Source organism: Muscardinus avellanarius, assembly GCF_963383645.1.
Source record: "Muscardinus avellanarius genome assembly, chromosome: 3".
NCBI classification, from domain to species: Eukaryota; Metazoa; Chordata; class Mammalia; order Rodentia; family Gliridae; genus Muscardinus; species Muscardinus avellanarius.
Window position 1 is genome coordinate 160,497,196 of NC_137788.1, and position 22,103 is coordinate 160,519,298.

Consider the following 22,103-nt stretch of genomic DNA (forward strand, 5'->3'; position numbering starts at 1 on the left):
CCCAGGCGTGGTGGCGCACGCTTGTAATCCCGCGCTTGGGAGGCTGAGACAGAAGGATTGCACGGGTTCAAAGCCACCCTCAGCTACTTAGTGAGGCTCTCAGCAATTTAGTGAGACCCTGTTTCCAAATAAAATGTAGAATAGGTCTGAGAGTATAACCTGGAGGTAGAAAGCCTGCGGGTTCCACCCCCAGTACCATAAAAAAAAAAAAAAAATGTAGTGTTTTCCTAGTGTGCCCCAGTGCTGGATGCTGGGAGAGCCCTCTCCATGGGTGCTAATCATCACGGTGATGGTGATCCTAATATCATCAGCAGCAGTGCCCGCCGAGTGTACACTTCGAAGCTGGCACTGTGCCGAGCATTTGATTGGTGCGGGTGCCACTCAATTCCATCTTTAAGAAGAAAGAGAAGAGGCGCAGGGAGGTGACGTTACTGTCAATGAACAGACGCACCTTTGTCCATATGCTGGTCCTGAGAAATGGCTTCAAAATATATTTGAGAATAGCTTTGGTATTAATGTGCTGATATTGGAAAATGGCTTCGAAATTTATTTGAAAATAGCTTTGGTATTAATGTGCTGGTATTAGAAAATAAATTTGGTATTGATGTATCAAAAATTAGCTTCAAAATGTAAAAAGTAGTCAGGACCTGGTTACCGCTGGGCACTTGGGCAGCTGTTATAATGCAGAGTGCCCTCACCGAAAGTAATTAACAAGTACACAAAAGAGTTGGGACCTAGGGCCTTCGTATTTTAAAGACAGGTTTCCATAGTAAGTCACTACTAGCAGATGGGCCAGAATTCCCCAAAAATGCAGGAGGAGGGTACAGGCCTCTGTCAAGAGGGGGCAGATACTATGTGACCCTTGACTTTGTTAATCATTCTGGTCCTAACAAAGACCCAGGCCTACACCCGCATGGAGACAGGAAGGCTTTGGGGCCAAGCAAAAAAAATCATCATCCCCATCATCATAAAAAGGGCCTGCACAGAGTCAATGGGCGGGCTCACACCTAGGGCAGAAGATGATTGGTTGAGCAAGATGAAGGACCATGTATCTTTATAAAAACTGTTCTGCATCCAAAATCTTCAGTAACTTATTTTCAAGTTACTCCAATACACCATCTCTTTGGGTGTAGTGCTTCCTGTCCTATCTTTCTGCATTTGTAATAATAAAGTTACTTAAGTTTACCGCAAAAAGAGGTCTGGCTATTAATTTCTAAAATAGCTAAGAACAAGAAGCCACAGCTACATCTCACACCGTCAGCCCACGCCTCCACTCACTAGCCTGTGCTTTCTCTCTGGAGTATGTGTTAAACACACATACTCTAAGGAGTCCTGGCTCATCCATCATCTCGTCATTCAGGAGCACCTGTGGGGTTGTAGCTTGTCTGATATCGGCGGGGATCCGTTTCGTATCGTATGCCATTAATGTCCTAGATCAGGAGGAAAAACGTCCTCCCTGCGTAGGCCAGAGATGAGGCGCTGTGCTGCTGCTGGCGCAACTTGAGCGGATTAGGGTTCTTTACATATTTTATCATACTTACTCCACTTCATTTTGCCCAAATCTCCTAAAGCGCATCAGGTATTTAATGAGTTGTATTTCCTTTGATAACAATGACATTTTATTTGTCTTGATGATGTAATTAGCATAATCTCCATATTTGCTTTTCTCCTTGAGTCAGCTAGTATACTTTCTCCTTTTCATTAAGAAATAGTTTATGTTTCCTTCCAAGCTTTCTCCTGACCAAGTCCTTATTTTAATTCACTTTCCCCCATACAATGTGCTCGAAGATGATTTTATTTCAGCAAAAAAAGTCCCATCTTCCCCCAAGTGCTGAGGCTGTTCTCATTTTACCACTGTTTCCTATTTTAGTTTAACGTCCCTTTCATTTCTATTATGTGTTATGTGTTCCCAGTTTTATATCCCTCTGGCATTCGTGTTAATAGAATTAGGAGAATCTATAAATAAAAGCAGCTTCTTAGAATAATGCTTTCATTCTTCTCGTCTCTCCCCACCCCCACTTTTGGAGCATGCGCTAAATTTGCCGCAGAGGTGCTCCTGCGAGGAGTCCTGTGGTTGGAGACAGATCCTGGGGAGCACAGTGCCAGGGTTCCAGCTCAGGGGCCCACCCATCAGGGCTGTGCACAGAAGGGCCACTGGTGGCACCCTTCAATTTCTTTCTTTTTTGGGGGTTGGGGTACTAGAATCAAGGGAGGCTAAGACATCCACAGAAAGCTGATAATTCAAATCTTGAAGCCAGTTTCTGTGTGTGTGTGTGTGTGTGTGTGTGTGTGTGTGTGTGTGTGTGTGTTGCTACAGAGCAATTAGCAGACCCACAATACGGACTCTTGTTGCTGTGCCAGGGGTATGGCATCGAGCTTATCTCTCCAAAACAGGAAAGTCCTCAGACTACAGGACTCTGCTCATTTACATTTCCTGGGTTGCTTCCTCCTGGGGCTGAAACTCTCCCCCCAGGGCGAGAGAGCTAGCAACAGTAATCCTTTCAGGTGCCAGCGTGGCCCCAGAACACACCGCACGGAAGTTGAAAGCCCCAAACCCAGACTCCGTGGAGATTTCTTTGATGACATCATTTGCTGGTTAAATCTTTAGAAGGTTCTAATCTTCATTTCTAAACATAACTTCATGATTATGTCTTCAAGGACAGACAGTGAGGGTTCCTCCCAAACCTGCTCCGCCCCCACCACACCCTAACAATCTTTTCTCCCCACAGCTTATGAAAGTTTTTAAACATATAGCAAAGTTGAAAGACTTGTTCAGCAAACACCCACGTACCCACCACCCTATTCTACCACCAACAGCATCACCAAAACCATTCTCTCGTGTCTCTCTCCATCTGGTAATCCATTTATTCTGGGTATATTTCTAAGCAAACTGTGATCAGTATTTCTCAGTAAACTTCTCCCTAAATACCTCAACATACAAATCACTATCAAGAGTTTAATATTTGAGTGTCATTTTGTTGTTCTGAGTTTTGCGTGTAATGAATCGTGCAGATGCTCATTGTATACTTGGTAAGTTGTTGTTGTTGTTGTTGTTTTGCAGTACTGGAGATTGAACTCAGGGACATTCTACCTCTGGGGTATACCCCCAACCCTATTTTTTATTCTGTATTTTGAAACAGGGTCTCACTAAGTTGCGGAAGGCCTAAGTAGCTGAGGGTGTCTGTGAACCTGGATCCTCCTGTCTCAGCCTCCCAAATGCTGGGATTACAAACATGCGCCACCCTGCCCAGCTGGTAAATTCTGATACATATAGACACTGGTGTAACCAAAATGCTAACCAGGATTCAGAAAACGTCACTCCAGATAGTCTCCCATGAGCCTTCCCAGTCAATCCCCGCCCCTAGAGATCGGTTATTCCCCCACAGATTAGTTCTGCCTGTTCTAGAATCTCCCACGCCTAGATTACCTGGCTCTGGTAGAAGGCTCCTTTCCCTTGGGAGAATGTCCACGAGATGCATCCGTATTGGTATAAACACTGCTTTCTGCCCCTTCTCTATCGCTCATGGTACAACTCATGTTGTATGTATGCATTTGCCCATGTGTGTATGCATTTGCCCATGGAGACTTAAAACTGTGATAAACAAATTAAATGACCCAGGAAATGCCACAATCCTCTGGGGGCAGAAAGCCAAACCGAGGCGACACGCCTGTGCGCTGAGAGGCAGACTGGCCACCAAACACTCGGCTTGAGTGCCATCTAAGCCTACCACCCGGAGGGCAGCCACAGCCCCGGCTCCTGCTGGCCCTGGCACGGCCGGGTCACAACAGTCAACATGTCGTCTGTCACTAGGACAGGCGAGGTGGAGGGCCGACGGGGCTCAAAGCCAACGCACCTCTGGTCAAAGGCACAGCATTTAAAATGGGCTGGGGTAAAAAGGGGCGCGGTGGGCACGCTCGTCATCCCAGCATCCGGGAGGCTCAGACAGGAGGATCGCGGTTCACGGACAGCCTCAGCTACTCAGTGAGGCCCTTCACAACTCAGTGAGACCCTGTTTCAAAATACAGAATAAGAACATAGGCCGGGCGTGGTGGCACACACTTGTAATACCAGCACTTGGGAGGCTGAGACAGGAGGATCATACAGGTTCAAAGCCAGCCTCAGCTACTTAGTGAGGCTCTCAGCAACTTAGTGAGACCCTGTTTCCAAATAAAGTATACAATAGGTCTGGGAGTATAGCCTGGAGGTAGAAAAGCCCCTGGGTTCCACCCCCAGTATCACAAAAAAAAAAAAGAAGAAGAAAAAAAAGGGCTGGGGGTGTATCTTGGAGGTAGAATGCCCCTGGGTTCCATCACTAGTACTGAAAAAAATAAATAAATAAATAAATAAATAAATAAATAAATAATAAAATGTAGGGTGGACTGGGTACGTTTGGCAAGACAACTGTCCCCCTCCTGGCCCCGTCCATCATTCCTAATGATAACTGGAACACTAGTTTCACATCCACAGTGCATGCAGAAACACGGTCCGGCCGAGACTTGCAATCTAACTCATGTAGTCTGACAGCACAGTTCAAATAAAACACAGATACTGCGGGGAAAACAAGCTTCCCTGGCCTTGGGGAGAGAGAGTACTCTGTGGCAGTGGCGAGCCATTGAAAGGCCCCACTGAAAGGGCCGTGCTCAGGAGGGACCCGAGGAGGAGACTGAAGGGCTGGCTGGCACCAGGACAGGCCCGGGCTGGCACGGCCGCCGAAACAGGCCAAGCACAAAGCACCTAAGTGACGGACTTCAGGAAGGGGACCGATTGCTGGAAAGTAGAGCTGACTTGGAGTCAGAAAAATAAATTGGCTTGGAGATAGGATTTTCTGTGTCATTCTCTAAGCTTCTGACAGGGGAAGAAAACAGGGAACCCGTGCATGGCTCTTCTGAGGGAGGATGAGTTGCAAGGGAAGCGGAGAGGGTCTCCTGGCTGGGTTCTGGAAGTGTGTCCGCTCAGCTGGAACAGGAGTGCCGCTGAGACAGGGCTGCAAGTTAGAGCTTCCCCGGGTGCGCCGCACAGCAACATCTACTGTCAGCACGTCCACATCTACCTATGAGGCTTCACTGGGGGTTTATGAGAATTTAGTGTGAGAAGAAGTCAACTGTCCTGAAATGACCAGATATCAGAAGAAGATAGAAAATCATGTTCTAAAAAAAGAAAGAAAGATAAGGACAAAAGAGAGAAGGAAGGAAGGAAGGAAGGAAGGAAGGAAGGAAGGAAGGAAGGAAGGAAAAGCCTCCCCCCACAACTGAAAAGTACTAATGAGTTCATTTCGTACAAAGACATAAAAGTCTATGTGAAGCCGGGCGCAGTGGCACATGCTTGTAATCCCCGCCCTCAGGAGGCGGAGACAGGAGGATCCACAGGTTCGAAGCCAGCCTCAGCTACTGAGTGAGGCTCTCAGCAACTTAGTGAGACCCTGTTTCTAATGAAATATTTAAAAACATAGGTCTGAGAGTGTAGCCCGGAGGCAGAAAGCCCCTCGATTCCATCCCCAGTAACACACACACACACACACACACACACACACACACACACACGTATGGGAGCAGAAGACATCTTTTGCATTTTGTACTACCAGGAAGGATTATGGGCTGGGGTGCAGCTCGGTGGCAGAGCACTCGGCCAGCGTGTGCAAGGCCCAGAGTTGCATTCTAGCATCGCCAAATTAATTGATTAATGAATTAGAATGAAGGATTATGAGGGTCTTGTATTGGTCAAGTCATGGCCCATAAACCTGTTTAAGCCACTGACAGGAATCCAGCTTCGTGCACGGGCTGATAGTGTCACATCCCTGCAAATGACAAACTGAAAGACGTGCACGAGGAGGCTGTTAATGTGCTCAGTCATAGCGCTTACTTTGATGGCAGGATAGAAGAAGTTTTCTTTTTATAGAAACTGGGCTTTATTGGGAGGAACACAAATTGGGATTTGGGCGTGTTCAAGTTTAAAAAATAAAAAGCAGAAGATGAAGATGTGTGTTAGCCTGAGCGCACTTATGGCCCCAAATAGACTTATTTTTCTGTGTTTAAAATCTGTCCTCAGACAGACACACCTAAATAAACTTTAAATAAACTGGGACAAAGAGGCACTGATCCAGGGACGTGGGGTCTAAAAGACACGAAACCACAGGCTTTCGCTATAGCCCTCAGAGAGGACGCACAAGAAAGCTAAAACGGGCACCAGGGCAGGATCCCTGGGGCGCACAGCCCGCCAGACCCAACCCACCTCCATGGCTCCTCTCGTGCGTGCGCCATGCTGGCTTGGGTCCAGCACCCAACAAACGTCTGCTGAATAAAAGCAGCAGCCCGTGCACCCCCTCCCCAACGGCATCGCGTGCGTGCTGAGGCCTTAACATCTCCAGGCTTTTCTCTGGGTCCTTCCTCTCCCTGTGCTGATTTCTCTCCCTTTGCCTCTCCCCCACATCCCATTCTTTATACTCTCTGCCCTGCTCCATGCCCCCAAACGTGTCGGCCCTTTGGGAGCGCCCAATGGGTGGCACCAGAGAGAGGCTGCGTCCTCCAAGTCCCACAAGACTTTGCTAATATCTGGTCCCCTCGGGTCAGCAGCTCCCAGCCGCTGCTAGTCCCTGGGCGCCTCAATACCCTCTGCTGAGCCCGGCAGTCCCTTCCCGAGGCTGTCTCTGAGTCGTGAAGGTGAGTTGAGTCCCAATGGGATGCAGACCTCATGATCCATCTGCCCAAACACAGATCTTCTTCCTGTTCCTCTGTTGACACAAACCCTCTGGATCCCTTGCGGTCTGGGTCCGATGCCACACAGACCGTCCTGCTCTCCTCTGCCACCCCGAAGCATCCGGATCTGCATCTCTGTGTCACCTTCGCTACAGCTCTTCAGAGGTGGCTTGGAGTCGCGGTAGACAGGGACTCTGTCCTGTTTGTCCCTGGATGGTTCAAAGTCACAAGACCAAAGCTACAGAAACAAACGGCGTTGCCGATTTTACTTCCAAAAACAAGCAAGCAGGGCAGGCGAACTCTCAGAACAAAGTTCAGAGAAAAGACACTGACCAGAGAAATGTCCACAACACATTTTAAAAACAAGGATTAGTAGCCACAATATAGAGAGAGCCCCTACAAGGCACTCAGGCGACTCAACTGAAAAACTGGGCATGGAATATAAATCAGCAATTCACAGAAGAAAGACAATGGCTAATAAATGCATGAAGAGATGTAACTTCAGTAGCGATCAGAAAAAAAAGCAAATTAAAACAATCTTAACTAGAAGAATTGGGAAATACAACAACGGATGATCTCCACTCCAAAACGATAGCCCCTCCTCCCTCTCTTACACTTCCAGGGACAGTGCCAATTAGCACCACCTTCCTGGAGAGCCGCAGCCAATGCCTGCTGCGACGGAACAGGTGTGTACTTTGAGACCGCAGTTCCCCACCCTCTGGAGCTAGACCTAGTTCAAAGCTTGGCTCTGGCACGCACAAACTGTGCAACCACGAAGAAGTTACTTAACCTCTCTGGGACTTGATTTGGGAATGACAAAAGCACCGGCCCCACAGGGTCTGTACAGAGACTAAACAAGCCAGGACAAGAAAAGCAGTTAGAAAATTACCTGGCACTGAGTAGGGGCCAGACCAGCGCCAATGTCTATCACCAACTATGTCTGTTTTGCTATTGCGTGCCCTACAGAATTCCTCAGGCACGGCACGGAGGCTCAGGGAAGGATGAACACCAGGACGTTGCTTATCGTACGAAAAAAGCTGGAGCTAAACCGCATGGATCTTCGCGGGTAAATGGAGTGATAAAATGTGTTGCATCTATAAAAATGCCAAAAAACTATTTAAAAATTATTTGGACAGAATGAATTAGAGCTCTTGGTACCAACAGGAGGCAATTTCCAAGAGGGGTAAGAAAAGATCGGTACAGAAAAACATGTCTAGCCGGTTCCAGTTGATGTGAAAAAGAAAATCCCTCCGAGCTTCCATTTGTATATTTGTGCAGAAACAGGACACACATATTCCGAGGTGGAGCAGCGGCTACATCCGGGGGACGGAGCAACGGAGGAGAAGATGAGAGAAGATGTGGGAGGTGTTTTCCTCTGTACACATTGGAGTCTGAACTCCTTACGCTGGAATAGTGGTGTAATGCGGGCGTGGTCTTTGTAGTGTATTTTAATAATCTTATTGGTGCATTATGATTATACAACCTTGTGAGACACAAAGCTGCATGTGCGTGTCCCCTCCACACCCAGCCTGCCCCTCTTCCCTCCCTGTGAGACGGGTAGCGAGACCGTCATGTGTGAACATGTCATCTGAGCTCTTTCTTTCTGCAGGGAGGAAGTCCCTCTCCTGTCCCATTTTCTCTCTAGCTTCCACATATGAAAACACACACACGCACGCACGCCTTGACTCTGAGATCTCAGCCTGCTGTTCTCAAGTTGCACCCATTTTCCTACAGAAGCCATCATTTTGTTCTCTGTGGCGGTGCAGAATCCCACTGTGTGTATAGAGGACATTCTCTGTTTATTCATCTGTTCACAGACGCCTCGGTTGGTTCCATGATTTGGCCATTGTGAAGTGTGCCATCGGCATGGCTATCACATGTGGCTATAGGACTCTGACTTCATTCTTTTGGAAAGATGCTGGGGAGTGGTCCAGCTGGGCCGTATGACAGTTCCATTCCTAGACTTTTTTTTTTTTTCCTTTTTGCAGTACTCGGGGTTGAACCCAGGGGCATTCTACCTCTGAGCTACACCCCTAGCCCTTTTTTATTCTTTATTTTGAAACAGGGCCTCACTAAGTTGTGAAGGGCCTCACTAAGTAGCTGAGGCTGACCTTGAAACTGCGATCCTCCCAAGTACCAGGATCACAAGCGTGCACCGCCGTACCCGGCTCCATTCCTCGACTTTGAAGGATCCTCCCTACTGATCTCTGTAGTGGTTGTACAATCCCACCAACAGTGTGTAAGAGTTATCTCCCCGAGTCCTCACCAGCAGCTATTACTGTTTGTAGCCTCCATGATCCTGCTTTAACTGGAATTAGCTAGTTTTAATGTTGTTCTAATCTGCATTTCCCTGATTGCCAGTGATGTTGAGCATTTTTTCATCTATCTGTTGGCCACGTGTATTTCTTCTTTTGAGAAGTTTCTATTCAGTTCAGTTGCCCGTGTGTGTGTGTGTGTGTGTGTGTGTGTGTGTGTGTGTGTCTGGGGATGGAGCCCAGGGGCATTCGACCTCTGAGCTACACTCCTGCCCTATTTTTATTCTTTATTTTGAAACTGAGTCTCACTGGGGCCTCACTAAGTAGCTGAGGCTGTCTGTGAACTGCGATCCTCTGGTCTCAGCCTCCGAATGCTGGGATCACAAGCGTGCGCCACCACGCCCACCTTCAGTTGCCCATTTTTTAATTAGGTTATTTGGAATTTTTAGTGTTAAGTTTTTTGAATTCTTTATATATTCTAGATACTAGTGTTCTATCAGAGGAGCAGCTAGCAAAGACTTCCTCCTACTCTGTAGGCTCTCTTCACACTCTTGATTGCTGCCTTTACTAAATATTTTGTTTCTTTGAATTTTTTTTTTTTTTTTTTTGGTGGTACTGGGGTTCCTGGAAGCCCTTCTACCTCCGGGCTACACTCCCAGACCTATTTTTACATTTTTATTTGGAAACAGGGTCTCCTAAGCCAGCACGCGTGGCTGGCTTCGAACCTGCGCGATCCTCCTGTCTCTGCCTCCCAAGCGCGGGGATTACAAGCGTGCGCCACCATGCCCGGTTGTTTCTTTGGGATTTTTAATGGAGGGGGGATGGTACTGGAGATCGTCCCAGCACAGCCTATTATACTTTTTATTTTGAGACAGAGTCTCACTAAATCGTGGAGGCTGGCCTCAAACTGTGATCCTCCCAAATACAGGCATGTACCACTGTGCCCAGCTCTAGATATTTTTTAAATAAAAAGGTTCCCAATAAAGTCCTCATGAATTGAACAAATGCTATCAAATTGTGGACCCTCTGTAAAGTGATTGATATGAGAACAAGGAGACAGAAAAAGTGGGGCAGCAGGCCGTCACCAGGGGCGTGGGGACATCAGAGGGGACAGGGCAGGCTGGAACCGCCTCCCACATGGTCCGGATGTTCCAGATCAGCCGCGGCACCGTCCAGCTCCCCGAGGACTCACAAAGAATCCACTGGGCGAGAGCAGGCAAACGACCAGCCAGCCACACAATGGCATGGTAATTGGCCATTAAAAATTACACCACGTTGGCTTGGGAGGGACGCGTTGCAAGACGGGATAATCTCATTTGTGTAAGACATCTGTGTGCGTGCGAGTGTGAGGGCGTGCATACCCATACGAGGACACACCCCACACACACACACCAAGAGTTGGACAGTGAGAAGGCCTGGACCGCTTCTCACCCGTGATGCTCTTTGGCTGTGGGGTGATGGGCGATTCGGGTAGTTTCTTTGTTCTTTTCTGTATTTCCAATTTTTTTCTCTGTATGTGTTCTTTTTCTACTGTACTGAGAATGACTGAGTCACGCGAAACTTTCTAACTGGGCTGTGCCACCGCCCATACAGCCGTGGGTCCTCTTCTCTCCTCTGGGATTCAGCTCCACTCTCCTCCCGAGAGGTGGGAAAGACACCGGCTCTGGTAGGCTGGGGGACGGTATCTAACGTTTCCCTGCCCTGAGACTGGCAGATCCAACATGGAGCATGCTGGAGGAGGGCTGGGATGGCGCTGGGGGTTACAGCCTGCATGAGACCCCAGTTCCATGCGCAGCGCCATGATTTAATCCTGCCTTCATTCCTGGGTGGATGATGGGCTGCTGGCGTGTGTTCCAGGCCAGAGGCCTGTTAGAAGGAAGGGTCCTCACACTAGCAGGGCCCTAGAGACACCCTCCTGCCTGGCCCTCCCCCTGCCTGGGCAGCACCCCTTGGTCTCAGCAAGTTAGAAAACCCCAAATGGAGCTTCCTGCTGGCTCTGCTCCTCCCTGCTCTTCACAGCCTTCCCTGACAGGACCCTCCAAAGGAAGGCCTGGAATCTGAGTTGCCAGTTCTGACCTGGGGTGACACAGACCACTAAGGATGCACCTCGGCTTTCTTGGTCAGCCCCTGCAAGCCACCCCAAAATCACTCAGGAAGGCTTGTGCCACCGACACGCCGCCTAACAACAAGGTACGGAGAGATGATGCCGGTGGAAACTCAAGCGCTGCTTAACTCGAAAGGAAACATCACAGATCTGAGGCTTGCACACCTCCGAGAGCCTGGCAGATGTGGAGATAATAAAATTAACATTTCCCTTTATTTGTGTTCTGATGATTGTTTCCCTGTAGTGAATGGAATCCAGAAACTGCAGCTTCTGCTTACAAAAATATTCTAAAGGAGCTGGGAGTGGGAGCACACACTTGTAAGCCCAGCATTTGGGAGGCTGAGACAGGAGGGATCGCAGGTTCGCAGCCAGCCTCAGCTACTCAGCTACTTGGTGAGGCCCTCGGGAACTCAGTGAGACTGTTGCAAAATAAAGAATAAAAAGTAGGGCTGGGGTGTAGCTCAGAGGTAGACTGCCCCTGGGTTCCATCCCTAGTACCACACAGACACACACAAATAAATTCTAAAGGTTTCTCATTCACAAAACCATCCATGTGCCAAGAGCCATATGAAGGCCCGAGAGAACTAAAACGAGGAAGGCAAAGACCGAGCCACAGGAGGCTGCAGTCCAGGGGACGACAGGCACCTCACACTCCACGGCCCAGCCCTCCGCGGTGCTCAGAGAAGACACAGCCCAGCTCTGTTGGCCGCAGCCAGGTCAGGGAGAACCATGTATGCCACTCTCAAAGGCGAGAGCAGCGTTGTCCAGGTGGACCAGATGGGGAACAGAAACAAGTTAGGACAACAGTGAACAGCAGGTGCAGAAGAAAGAAAAGACATACAGAAAGCACCCCGGGCCTCATGGGGGCGCAAACTTGCAATCCCAGCACTTGGGAGGCCGAGACAGAGGATCACGATTCGAGGACAGCCTCAGCTACTTAGAGAGGCCCTCTGCAACTCAGTGAGACCCTGTTTCAAAATAAAGAATAAAAAAAAAAAAATCAGGCTGGGGTGTGTGTGTGTGGCTCGGAGGTAGAATGCCCTGAGTTCAATCCCAGTACTGAAAAAAAAAAAAAAAAGAAAAGAAAGTGTCCTGAGCTGCACAGGCCTGGGATGGCTGCAGAATACAGGAGAAATGAGGGGCGTAGGGTTGAGGACGGAGGGCCGGGGCAGAGCTTGCTTGCTGAGGGCGAGTGTCACTGGCCATGCTGGTGTGGAAGCCGCGGTGGACCAGTAGGAGGCCCAGGGCTCTGGAGGACCTGCTGGCTGGCGTGCGGGAGACGGCGGGAAGGGAGGCAGGGACACAGCAGGGCAGTAGCGAGGGCATCCCCAGAGAGCAAGAGAGGCAGGCCTGGGCTGTGGCCGGGTGGTATGACGGAGAGCTAGAGGCGGGCTGGCCAGGGTTGTGTCCAGAGGGCGTGGACACCAAGACGGGGGTGGGGGACACTGGAGTGACATCCCGGTTTCCAGCCTGGGGGTGGGGGAGCAGAGGAACAGACCTGGGGGCTGGGGCACTCTGTGGAGCCTTCTAGAGAGGGAACACACGCCAGGCCTGGCCCCTGGAAAGAGACAAGAGGGCGGCCCACCGGCTCCTCGCGGCCTTCCCTAACTCTCCCCCTCAGGGAGAGGCTGCCAAGAGCACACAGGTGGACTTGGGCCTCGTGTGGGCAGGCAGGAGGAACTTCCGGGTCCTTTCTGAGAGTCGTCACCAGGGTATTTTTAAACCCCAAAGGGGAAGTTTGTAAAGCAAAGTTCCTTGCGGGCACACAGCCGCTGACACAGCCACGGAGTCACTCGTTCCAGAGGCAGGTCTGGCCAGGGCATCCCTTCCCACTGAGAAGATGTCGTCGCTGCCGGTCAAGGGCTCTGTGAACGACGGGTGTCGGCTAGAGGCAGAAATGAGGAGGCCCCGAGGAGGGGCAGATTGCTGACACTGACAGCCCCTTCCTGACCCAGTTCAGCAAGAGGGTCCCCATGGGGCACAGCGGAGCCGCACGTCTGGCCAGGCTGTGGGCCCTGCAGGGTGCGACTTGTTTGTGCCCAAGCGGCCAAGGGGGAGACAATGAGACTATTTCTTCCTCTCTGCAGTGCCACCATCCCGACACTGAGGGCATTGATGGGCTGGTTACCATGGTCACCCAAGGCTGCCAATCCCATCCCAGGGAGCGTGAGGCTCCCGACTGCTGGTGGCTGTTCATTCCCATTTCCTGCAGGACTGGAAGGGTGCCTTGGGCCTGCCACCAGCTCTTCAAAACTCTTAAAGAGCAGAGACGCTCTGACATCAGGCAGACCCAGGATTTGAAGGCTGAGGATTGAAGGGCGAGGTCTCGGGTATACCTAGCGAGCTCAGTACTGCCAGGGTGCAGGGCTAACCTGACCCAGAAGCAAAGAAGGATGTTACCAGAGGATGCCCTCCTGCACAAGCTCCCCTGGAGGGGAGGGGATCTACTGAGCCACACGGCAAGAATATAGATTAAAAAGTGGTGGGCGGGGCCAGCTCCGCAACTAAGCCCTAAGTGCAGGAGCCCGACCTCGTTTCTTTGTAAAGATGCGTGGCCGCTGACAGACACAGCACACGCTGGCAGAACAAAGAAAAGCGTGTCCCTGGGCCACGGGCGGCCCTGGGGTGACTTCTTGGCTATTAGAGTGGCGGCAGGATTGGACCTGATCTCAGAGAACAGCCTGATCCCAGAGAGCAGCCAGTGGATGGACTCTGGATTGACTCATCCACAAAGCCCCAAGTCCAAGGGCAGAAGAGACCAGCTAGTAGGTTATAAATTAAAAGGGAGTGGGGCTTGGGAGCCCAGAGGAAGGCGTATCTGCTTGGCCCGGGACGTCAGGGTGGCCTACCAAGGGAACCAACAGGTGCTGTCCAGGAAGGATGGGACCACCCCGGGGTCTGGGAGAAACCGTTCTGGGCAGAAAGAGCCGCATAAGGCCTAGAGGGCAGCAAGAGGGCTGAGCTCAGCTGCAGCTGGGGCCGGGTGGGGCCGAGGCCCTGCAGCCACCCAGGCAGGGAGGAGGGACGCGGCCTACGCCGGGCTGGGCAGTGACAGAAGCCGGGGACCCGGAATCCAGGCAGGAGACCGTGGGGCTTGGTGACAGGCGGTTGGGAGCCCTGGGGCAGGCAGGCGGCTTCCAGGCCTCTAGTGGGCACTAGGGTGGACGGCGGAGCCTGCCTGGAGACGGAAAGCCACCTGAGGAAGAGGCCTGCAGCCCAGGTGACTGCTCGAGCTGATAGTGTGTTGCGAGCAGAGGGGCTGGGTTCATTTTTCCCATCCAAGATGGAGAGATGTAAGTTTCCATGCTGACGAGAAGCCAGACTCTCTGTCTGGGACAGAACAGTGCTAACAGCAAGCAACGTTCCGAACGCGCACGTGTCTGCACGTGTGTGTGTGCATGTGTGTGTGCGCGCGCGCACATGTGTTCGTGTGTTGTGCACATGTGTGCGTGTGTGTCCATGTGTGTGTGTGTGTGTGCGTGTATGTGTGCGCGTGTGTGCATGTGTTGCGCACATGTGTGCATGCATGTGCGTGCGTGTGTGTGCGCGCGTGTGGTAGAGGGAGGCTGAAGTGCAGCCGCTGGGGACCACGTGGGGTCATCTGTCACCGTCTGCTCATCTCAGCAGGGAGTGGACAGGCCCTCAGTCGTCGGCCGGCTTGCCCTTGACTAAGACGCAGGACCGCGGTCCATCCGTCACAGGATGACGGTGGAAAGTCAGTTGGAGAGTGAAGGATGGCCATGCCCGGCAGTGTCCAGCTCATCCAGTTGGACCTCAGGCCTCCTCTTCACTAGACAGGCCCGGGACACCTCCCTGCGGGGTGGGTGCAGGGCCCCTGAGTCAGAGCACCCACCTGAGAAACATCAGCCAGGACTCCAGCTCAGTGCCAAGACCAAGACAGGGTCCTGAGAACCAGGAGGTACTAAGCGCCAGTACTCAGAGGCATGCTGTGTGCAGGCTGGGAGGGGCAGGGGAGAGGTGTCTGCAGCCTGGGCTGGGGAAGAGCTGAGGGAGAACTGTCGGATAGCAAGATCTGCGGAACAGGTGTGAAGGCCGAGGACCCTGAGAGCGCAGGATGTTCTGGGATGGGAGGGGCAGGGTGGGACTGGAGAACAGAGTCCCATCAGTCCTGCGTGGCCTGTGGCTGCCCAAGGTGCAAAGCCAGGTGGGCTTGGTATTTCCGGGCCCCCTGATCCTGCAAACAGTGGGTATTTGTGATTTTAGCTCCTGTGGTTTCTACCTAAAGAAACACAGTCCCTTCCAATGGACCATGGGCTGGGCCATCTGCTCCGGCCTGACTGGCCCTGACTCTGGACACAGCCTCTCGGGCCCTTCCTGGCTACACACCCTGCAGCTCAGCCCAGCCCCAGCTCTGCAGCTCAGCCCCAGTGACTCAGGAGGGCCGGCCGCTCAATTAAAACCCTGTCCACTTACATCTGTGACCAATTGTGTAAGGGTGCCAAATGAGAGAATGACAACAGAATCCTAATCTTGTCTGTGTCCCCGGTTCACACCACGACCTCTTCCAGGCCGACCATGCGCATGGCTCTGGGCTCGGAGCAGAACACCAGGATGCCTCGGACCAAGACCAACACGCGGGAACCAGGTCCCAGGGGCCTGGCATCCTGGGCTTCCCTGTCCCCACCAGCCCCTGACACTCTGGCTGGACCAAGTTCTGGCCCATTATTTTAGGCCCTGGTTGAGGGCCTGGGATGGCTCTTCATCATGAGAACAAGCTTTCTGCAACACAACAACTTCCCTGTACTGACAAGTGGGTTCCACAGGTCCACCTGAAGTCCTGGCCCAGGTACGTCCTGCTCAGTTGCTATTTTAAGAAAACTCTTTAAGACAAGTTCAAAATCATTTCAGGCTCTTAGATCTTTTAGGGCCCTGGCAGCCTGCCTGCCTTTTAATGTACAGACTCAGAACCAACAAATTAGCGCAATACCCCAGGCAAAGCAAAAACCCACGGGGAAGCCACCCTTCAGATAAACATCGCTCCCAACAGCTGCAGATGCCCGGCGCTGGCTGGGGTGTGGAGACTCTCTTGCTGTCTCCTCACATCGGCGACCGGCCTGTCCTCAGGGTCAGCGCTGTGAAGGGTGACAGGGCACAGAGGCTGGGCTGGGATGGTGGGGGGCCGTGGCTGGGAGCCGGGGTCCTGGGCCCTGGGAGCAGCTCTGTCCACGTCACCACCTGAGCTGCAGCCAGGCATTCTGTTTCTCTGAGTCACCCTTTCCTTGACAGTCGATCAGCCCAGCCCGGGAGGACTGGAGCAGGTGTTTCCGGACACCACGGTGTGTATGTATGATGCGCACTTTTCTTTTTCCCTTTTTTTTTTTTTTTTTTTTTGGCATGGTACTAGGGATTGAAACCAGGGGCATTCTACCACTGAGCTACATCCCCAGCCCCCCCCCCTTTTTTAAATCATGGAATAGGTTCTAAGTTACAAAGCACTGGCCTCAAACCTGCAATCCTCCCATCTCAGCCTCCCAAGTACAGGATTATAGATGTGCACCGCTGCTCCTAGCTCTCCTTTGGACATGTTTATTTACATGCGTGTATGTGTATAAGTGTGCAAGTGAATATGTGTGTGTTATGTGTGTATGCAGGTATAGATGTGTATATGCACTTGTATGCATTGCCATATATAATGTATTCTGATACAAAGAAGAGTGTAAAATGCCCAAATACAACTTTGTATAAAATCCATCTGTGCTCCGAGTGCATGCAGTCATCCCCCAATATCCACACCAGATGGTGCCAGGACCCTTCAGCTACCAAGTCCAGAGAGGCGCAAGTCCTTTCTATAAAGTGGTGCGGTGCTTACACAGAAGCTCTGCATACCCTCCTGCAGACTTTTAAACACCTCTGGGTGACAGAAAGGCCTTCCCAGCATGTCAGAGCTATGTAAGTCGCTCTTACACTGCATCGCTCAGGGGATATTGACAAGAAGAAAAGTCTGTACCTGTTCAGTACAGATCCAATTCTTTTCCAAATAGTTTCGATCCAAGGTTGGGTAAGACCAAGGACAAGAAACGCAAGGCCGCGCAGGCATGTCTGTGCGTTATGAATGGAACACCCTGGACGCTCCCTCCCCTTCTTCCTCTCTCTCTTCTCAGTGGCTGTTACTTGCTACAAGTTAATGGAGAATCCTTGACACCCTTGCCTCTAAACTTTTACAACACCTATAAGAATCCATAAAGAACATACTGTAGCTTTTTAAAAGTTTACAAAATTACCATCACATTTTGCACTCACAATTTGCTTTATATAAGTCAACATTACTTATTTATTTTGTGGTACTAGGGATTGAACCCAGAGGTATTTTACCTCTGGGCTACACTCCCTGCCCCCCATTTTTGTTATTTTTTGTTTGCTTTTTGTTTTGGAAACAGGGTTTTGCTAGCAACATTCTCTGCTGAGAGTTTTACTACATTGACTAGGCTGGCCTTGAACCTGCAATCCTCCTGTGTCAGCCTCCCAAGTACTGGGATTACAGGCATGCACCACCAGGCCCAGCCTAAGTCAACATTATTTTTGAAATCGTGTGTGTGTGTGTGTGTGTGTGTGTGTGTGTGTAACTTGGTTTGTTCATTTGTAACTAATATATACTGCTGCATGGTGTGACTGTTTTGATCTATTTCTCTATTCTTCGGATGATGGATATATAAGTTTTTTCCCTTTAATGGAAAAAAAAGTCCTAATGCACATTCCTCTACGGGTCTCCTTGTGCGTACAGGACCAACAAGCGGCTAGATGTGGGCTTGCTAGAGCTTCACCAGCCTTACCACGTAAGCGAAATGCTCTCCCAAGTCCGTACACCGACTCCCACCAGCAGCAACTGAAAGTTGTGGTTGCTCTGCGTGCCCGCCAACTCCATGCCAGTGCTTTCCCGGGTGCGCCTCCCCAGTCGGAGTGCAAGGGGATCCCACCATCACCGGAAGGCACCTGCCCAGCCATTCCCAGGGAGGCTGAGCACCCTTTCTGCTCACTGGCCACGTGGACTCCCTCCCTGGAATTCTCTATTCACACACATCCCCATTTTTCTAACTGGCATTTATGTTTTTCATATTGACTTATGGTTTTTAACATCATCTATGTCCTAATCTATTGGTCACAACTATTTTTCCCAATCTCTGACCTGCCTTATAACTGTTAGGATGCCTCAGTTTATATAAAATATTCTATTTTAATGTATAAATCTCTTCCTTTTGTATTAGTTTCATTTTACATCTTGTTTAACAATTTCTTCTCGTTCCTGATGTCATAAAAGCATCGCACAACATCTATGTCTGAAAGCTTAATGTGCGCTCCGGCCTTTAATCCTACCTGGAATTGATTCTGTAGTGAGGTGAGGATCTGCTTCTCCAGGTAGAGTCCTGTCTCCGAGCACCATTTGTTATATAAGTGAGCCACCCTTCCCCACCCACCTGCAATCCTTTTGTTCCCGTAGGCTCGAGTTTGAGTCAATCCATTGATGGGCTGGACCATCGCCCACCCAGTGCCCACCTGCTGCACACACCTCCCGCCCTGCCCTTCCTTCTCAGCGGCTCAGTTACTCTCGGACCCTCCTCTCCCTTGTGAATTCTAGAATTCCTTGGTAAATAGTCCCCATACTATCCAGACTCAGCAGAGTCACGGTGAACAGACAGGCATGGGAGCACGATAGCCGATCCTCCCACCTGTGAACCTAAGGTATCTTTCCATTTATTTACTTTTTCCCCCGATCCTTCCTTTAAATACCGTGTGATTTGTAGGAGCTGAGGCTGTAGCTCAGTGGCTTACTCTTGCCTGGTTTAGGCAGGGCTCTGAGTTCAATCCTCAGCACTGTTTTTAAAAATGTTCTTTTCTTTTAGACTTATTTCTAATTTCGATTTATTTCTATGTATCTTATAGTTGTCATGCTAGGATGAACTGCAATTTCTTTTATCCTCTCAGATGTTGCTGTTTACGGGCGGGGTTGATCTAGCAGCCCGCGCGCCTTACTCGCTGTAGTTCATCTCCAGAAGTTGACCTGCTAATCTCTAGTGCTTCCTCCTCTGTAGTAGTTCATCTCTAGAAGTTGACCTGTTTGTTCCCTTGGATTATCCAAATCATCAGCTCCGTGATCTGTCAATAATGACATTGAACTTTTCCAACTTTTTATTCCCTTTTTAGGGGAGAGGGACATTATCTGGAATGATAGCGAGAGCCACAATGTAGCTGGCTTCCCTTATTCCTAATGACACTTTTTATAGTATTTTTTCCAGAGCTTCTAGCGGATGATGAAAGAGATCTAGGATTCAAGAAAGGCGCTAAATCACCTTTGGGTCACATTAAAGAAACAGAACCAGGTTATCAGTTGTAGGAAAGAAAGTAAAACCATCCGGCAAGATCTCAGAGCACACAGATGGGGCGTCAGCGGCACCGACTCAGGCAGGTGCGGGCATAAGCGGCCATCAGGGTGCGGAGAAAGAACCTCACAAGGGGATCCGGGAGCAGAGACCACAGCGAGATACAGCGCGGGAGAGTGACCGCGGAGGAGACACACGCTCACCTGTGAACGCAGCAGTGTCCCTCCTCCTCCCCACTTACTCATCTATAAATCAAAGCTAATAACATCTCCATCGTATTTATGAGTCACAAATTCTCCTGGTTGGAAAAAGACAAGGAGGTTTTAAGAGCCCTTCTGGAGTGGATAGAGACTGGAAAGCTTGAGCCTTTTCCCCTTTAGCAGCGCGCTCAGAGGTGGGGAGAGGAATAAAGAGGAATTGGAGCCTGGCATGGCGGCGCACGCTTGTCATCCCAGCATTCTGGAGTCTGAGACCGGAGGATCCTGGTTTGCGGACAGCCTCGGCTACTTAGTAAGGCCCTCCACAACTTAGTGAGACCCTGTTTCAAAAATAAAGAATAAAAACAAAAATAGGGCAGGGGTGTAGCTTGGAGGTCGAATGCCCCTGGGTTTCATCCCCAGACACGCAAAAAAAAAAAAAAAAAAAAAAAAAAAAAGGAATCTGCCTTCCCTGGGTACTCACAACCAAGCCTTAAGATAGCTCCTGTCCCCAACCAAGCAATCCCTGAGCTTGGGAATGTCACAGAGCCCTGCCAACACGTCTACCAAGCTGAAAGGCTATGCTGAGTCCACCCGGACTGCACTGTGAAGAGCTGGGGAGACGCTCAGAGACACCCCAGAATGTCCCAGGTGGAAGGGTACACGTAGGGGGAACCTCCTTGGCCACAGGCAAAATCCAGAGCACAGACTTTATGCACAGCAGCTCAGTGAGTCTTGACAGCTGGGTCAAAGGCCTGAGTGGCAGGAGTTGGCCACACTGATGCCTGGGGACAGGGGACTCAAGGGGGGTTGACCGCGCCCCTCTGCCTCTCTCTTGCCGCGTCCAGGAACTCAGGCCTCAACTTCAACTCCTCAGTGGTCCCTTAATTATGGGAACCCCAAACCCAAGCTCTTTGTAATTTACCAGGCAGTTTAGGAGTCACTTTTAGCCAGAGACAAACTGCTGGGCCACCTGGGCAGAGCGGTGGCGTGTGGCCGGAGCCAGGCCCTAAAGCAAACAGGAGGAGGCTTTCTTCAGCCTGGACGTCAGCTAGGGAGACTTGGGAGCTACCCCAAGGAACGAAGTCAGTGCTACCCAGAGGCCAAGTCTTACATCAAAGGATGTTTGCGGAGACTTGAGGGGTCCAAATACTTTTCAGAAAAAGACGCACCAAAGAACTGTGTTCTTTCAGATAAACTCTGACCTCGTTGACCTCTCTTTAGACCGCAAGATCTACCCTGGCAAGGAGGCCCTTGGCGTCACATCCACAGCACCAATATCCACCTTCGGACGCAGAACAGATGCCACTTAGATCAGGACAAAGCCACACTCTGCTGGCTTCTGTCTCGACTCGGGTAATGATGAAACTAAATTTAACACCGCCTGGCACCCGGGTGTGAGTTATGAGACGGCGCTTCCCCGCCGCCACTTTCCAGGATCCTCTGAGGTCTGTAGGTCTGTCCACCGCGCTGAGGTCCCCGGTGGGCCAGCACCCCTCTGCCTGCCTCCACGGCCATCAGCCAGGACCGCCCCGTCGCCCCTCCTGGGGGCTGCAGGGCACCTGCCCCGGCAGTCCCGCGGAGCTCTGCGCCGTCCCCAGGCTTGGCCTCTCCTGCCAAAGGCCGGCAGTGGTGGCATCGGGGAGGGGGCGTGCCTGCCTCCCCCGGCCGGCGGTTTGCTCGGTTGTCCCAGCAGCCGCGGTGGTGCGCGGCCACCGCGCCCCGAGGACCATCGATCCCCGCGTCCGGGAAGTGACTTGCCTGCGGTCGGTCACCCCGCACTGCCCGCGTGCGGACAGCTGCCATTCCCGCCGCAGCCAGGACCCGGGGCAGGCAACTTCCCTCCGGGCCCGGGGAGGGGGGCGATGCCGCCGGCCGCGGGGGTCTCTGCTGGCCGCGGGACGGCCCGGGAGCCCGCAGCCCGGGCGGGGCGGGGCGCGCAGGTGGGCAGCCCGCAGGTGCCGCGGGGCGGGGGCCCGGGAGGTCCGGGCGCGGCCCGCACTCACCTGGCCCAAGTTGAGGTAGCCGTGCGCCGCGGCCACGCGGTCCGCCGCGGCCGGGCCGCCCAGCACCCGCACCGCCCAGTGGTTGGTGTAGACGGGGCGCGGCGCGGCGCAGGCGGCGGGCAGCGCCAGCAGCAGCAGCCAGCGCCAGGGGCCCCCCGAGCGCCCCGCGGGCCGCGGCCCGGGCGCAGGCGGCGGCGGCATGGCAGCGGCGCGGAGCCGGCGAGCGGCGAGTGCGCGGGGGGCGGGGAGCCGCCTTTTAAAGCCGCCCCGCCGGGGAGCGCCGCGCCGCGGGCGGGAGGAGGGGAGGAGGCGGCGCCCGCCCTGGGCCGGCTCCCGGGCCGCCGAGCGCCCCCGCGGGGGCTCCCGCGCAGACTTGGGGGGGAGGGGGGCCCGGACGGCCCGAGCGCCCCCCAGGAGGGCCCCGAGGCCCCCGACTCCCCAGGGACGCGGCCGCGCGGACGCCCTGCCCTGGCCCCGCGCCCAGGGCTGAGCCCACTCGCGGGGTCCCGGGC

At 52.1% G+C, this 22,103-nt stretch overlaps 1 protein-coding gene across 1 annotated transcript in view; it reads right to left on the reverse strand.

Moving 5' to 3' along the window:
- PCSK6 (proprotein convertase subtilisin/kexin type 6) overlaps window positions 1-21,792 on the reverse strand; it is a gene marked incomplete at both ends in the record, with an annotated part of 187,514 nt that extends 165,722 nt beyond the window's left edge. Inside the window, one exon of the mRNA XM_080691856.1 lies at window positions 21,592-21,792. Within this exon, the coding sequence (XP_080547982.1) occupies window positions 21,592-21,792 (201 nt within the window). The remainder of the gene's footprint in view (window positions 1-21,591) is intronic.
- Window positions 21,793-22,103: the final 311 nt, after the last annotated feature.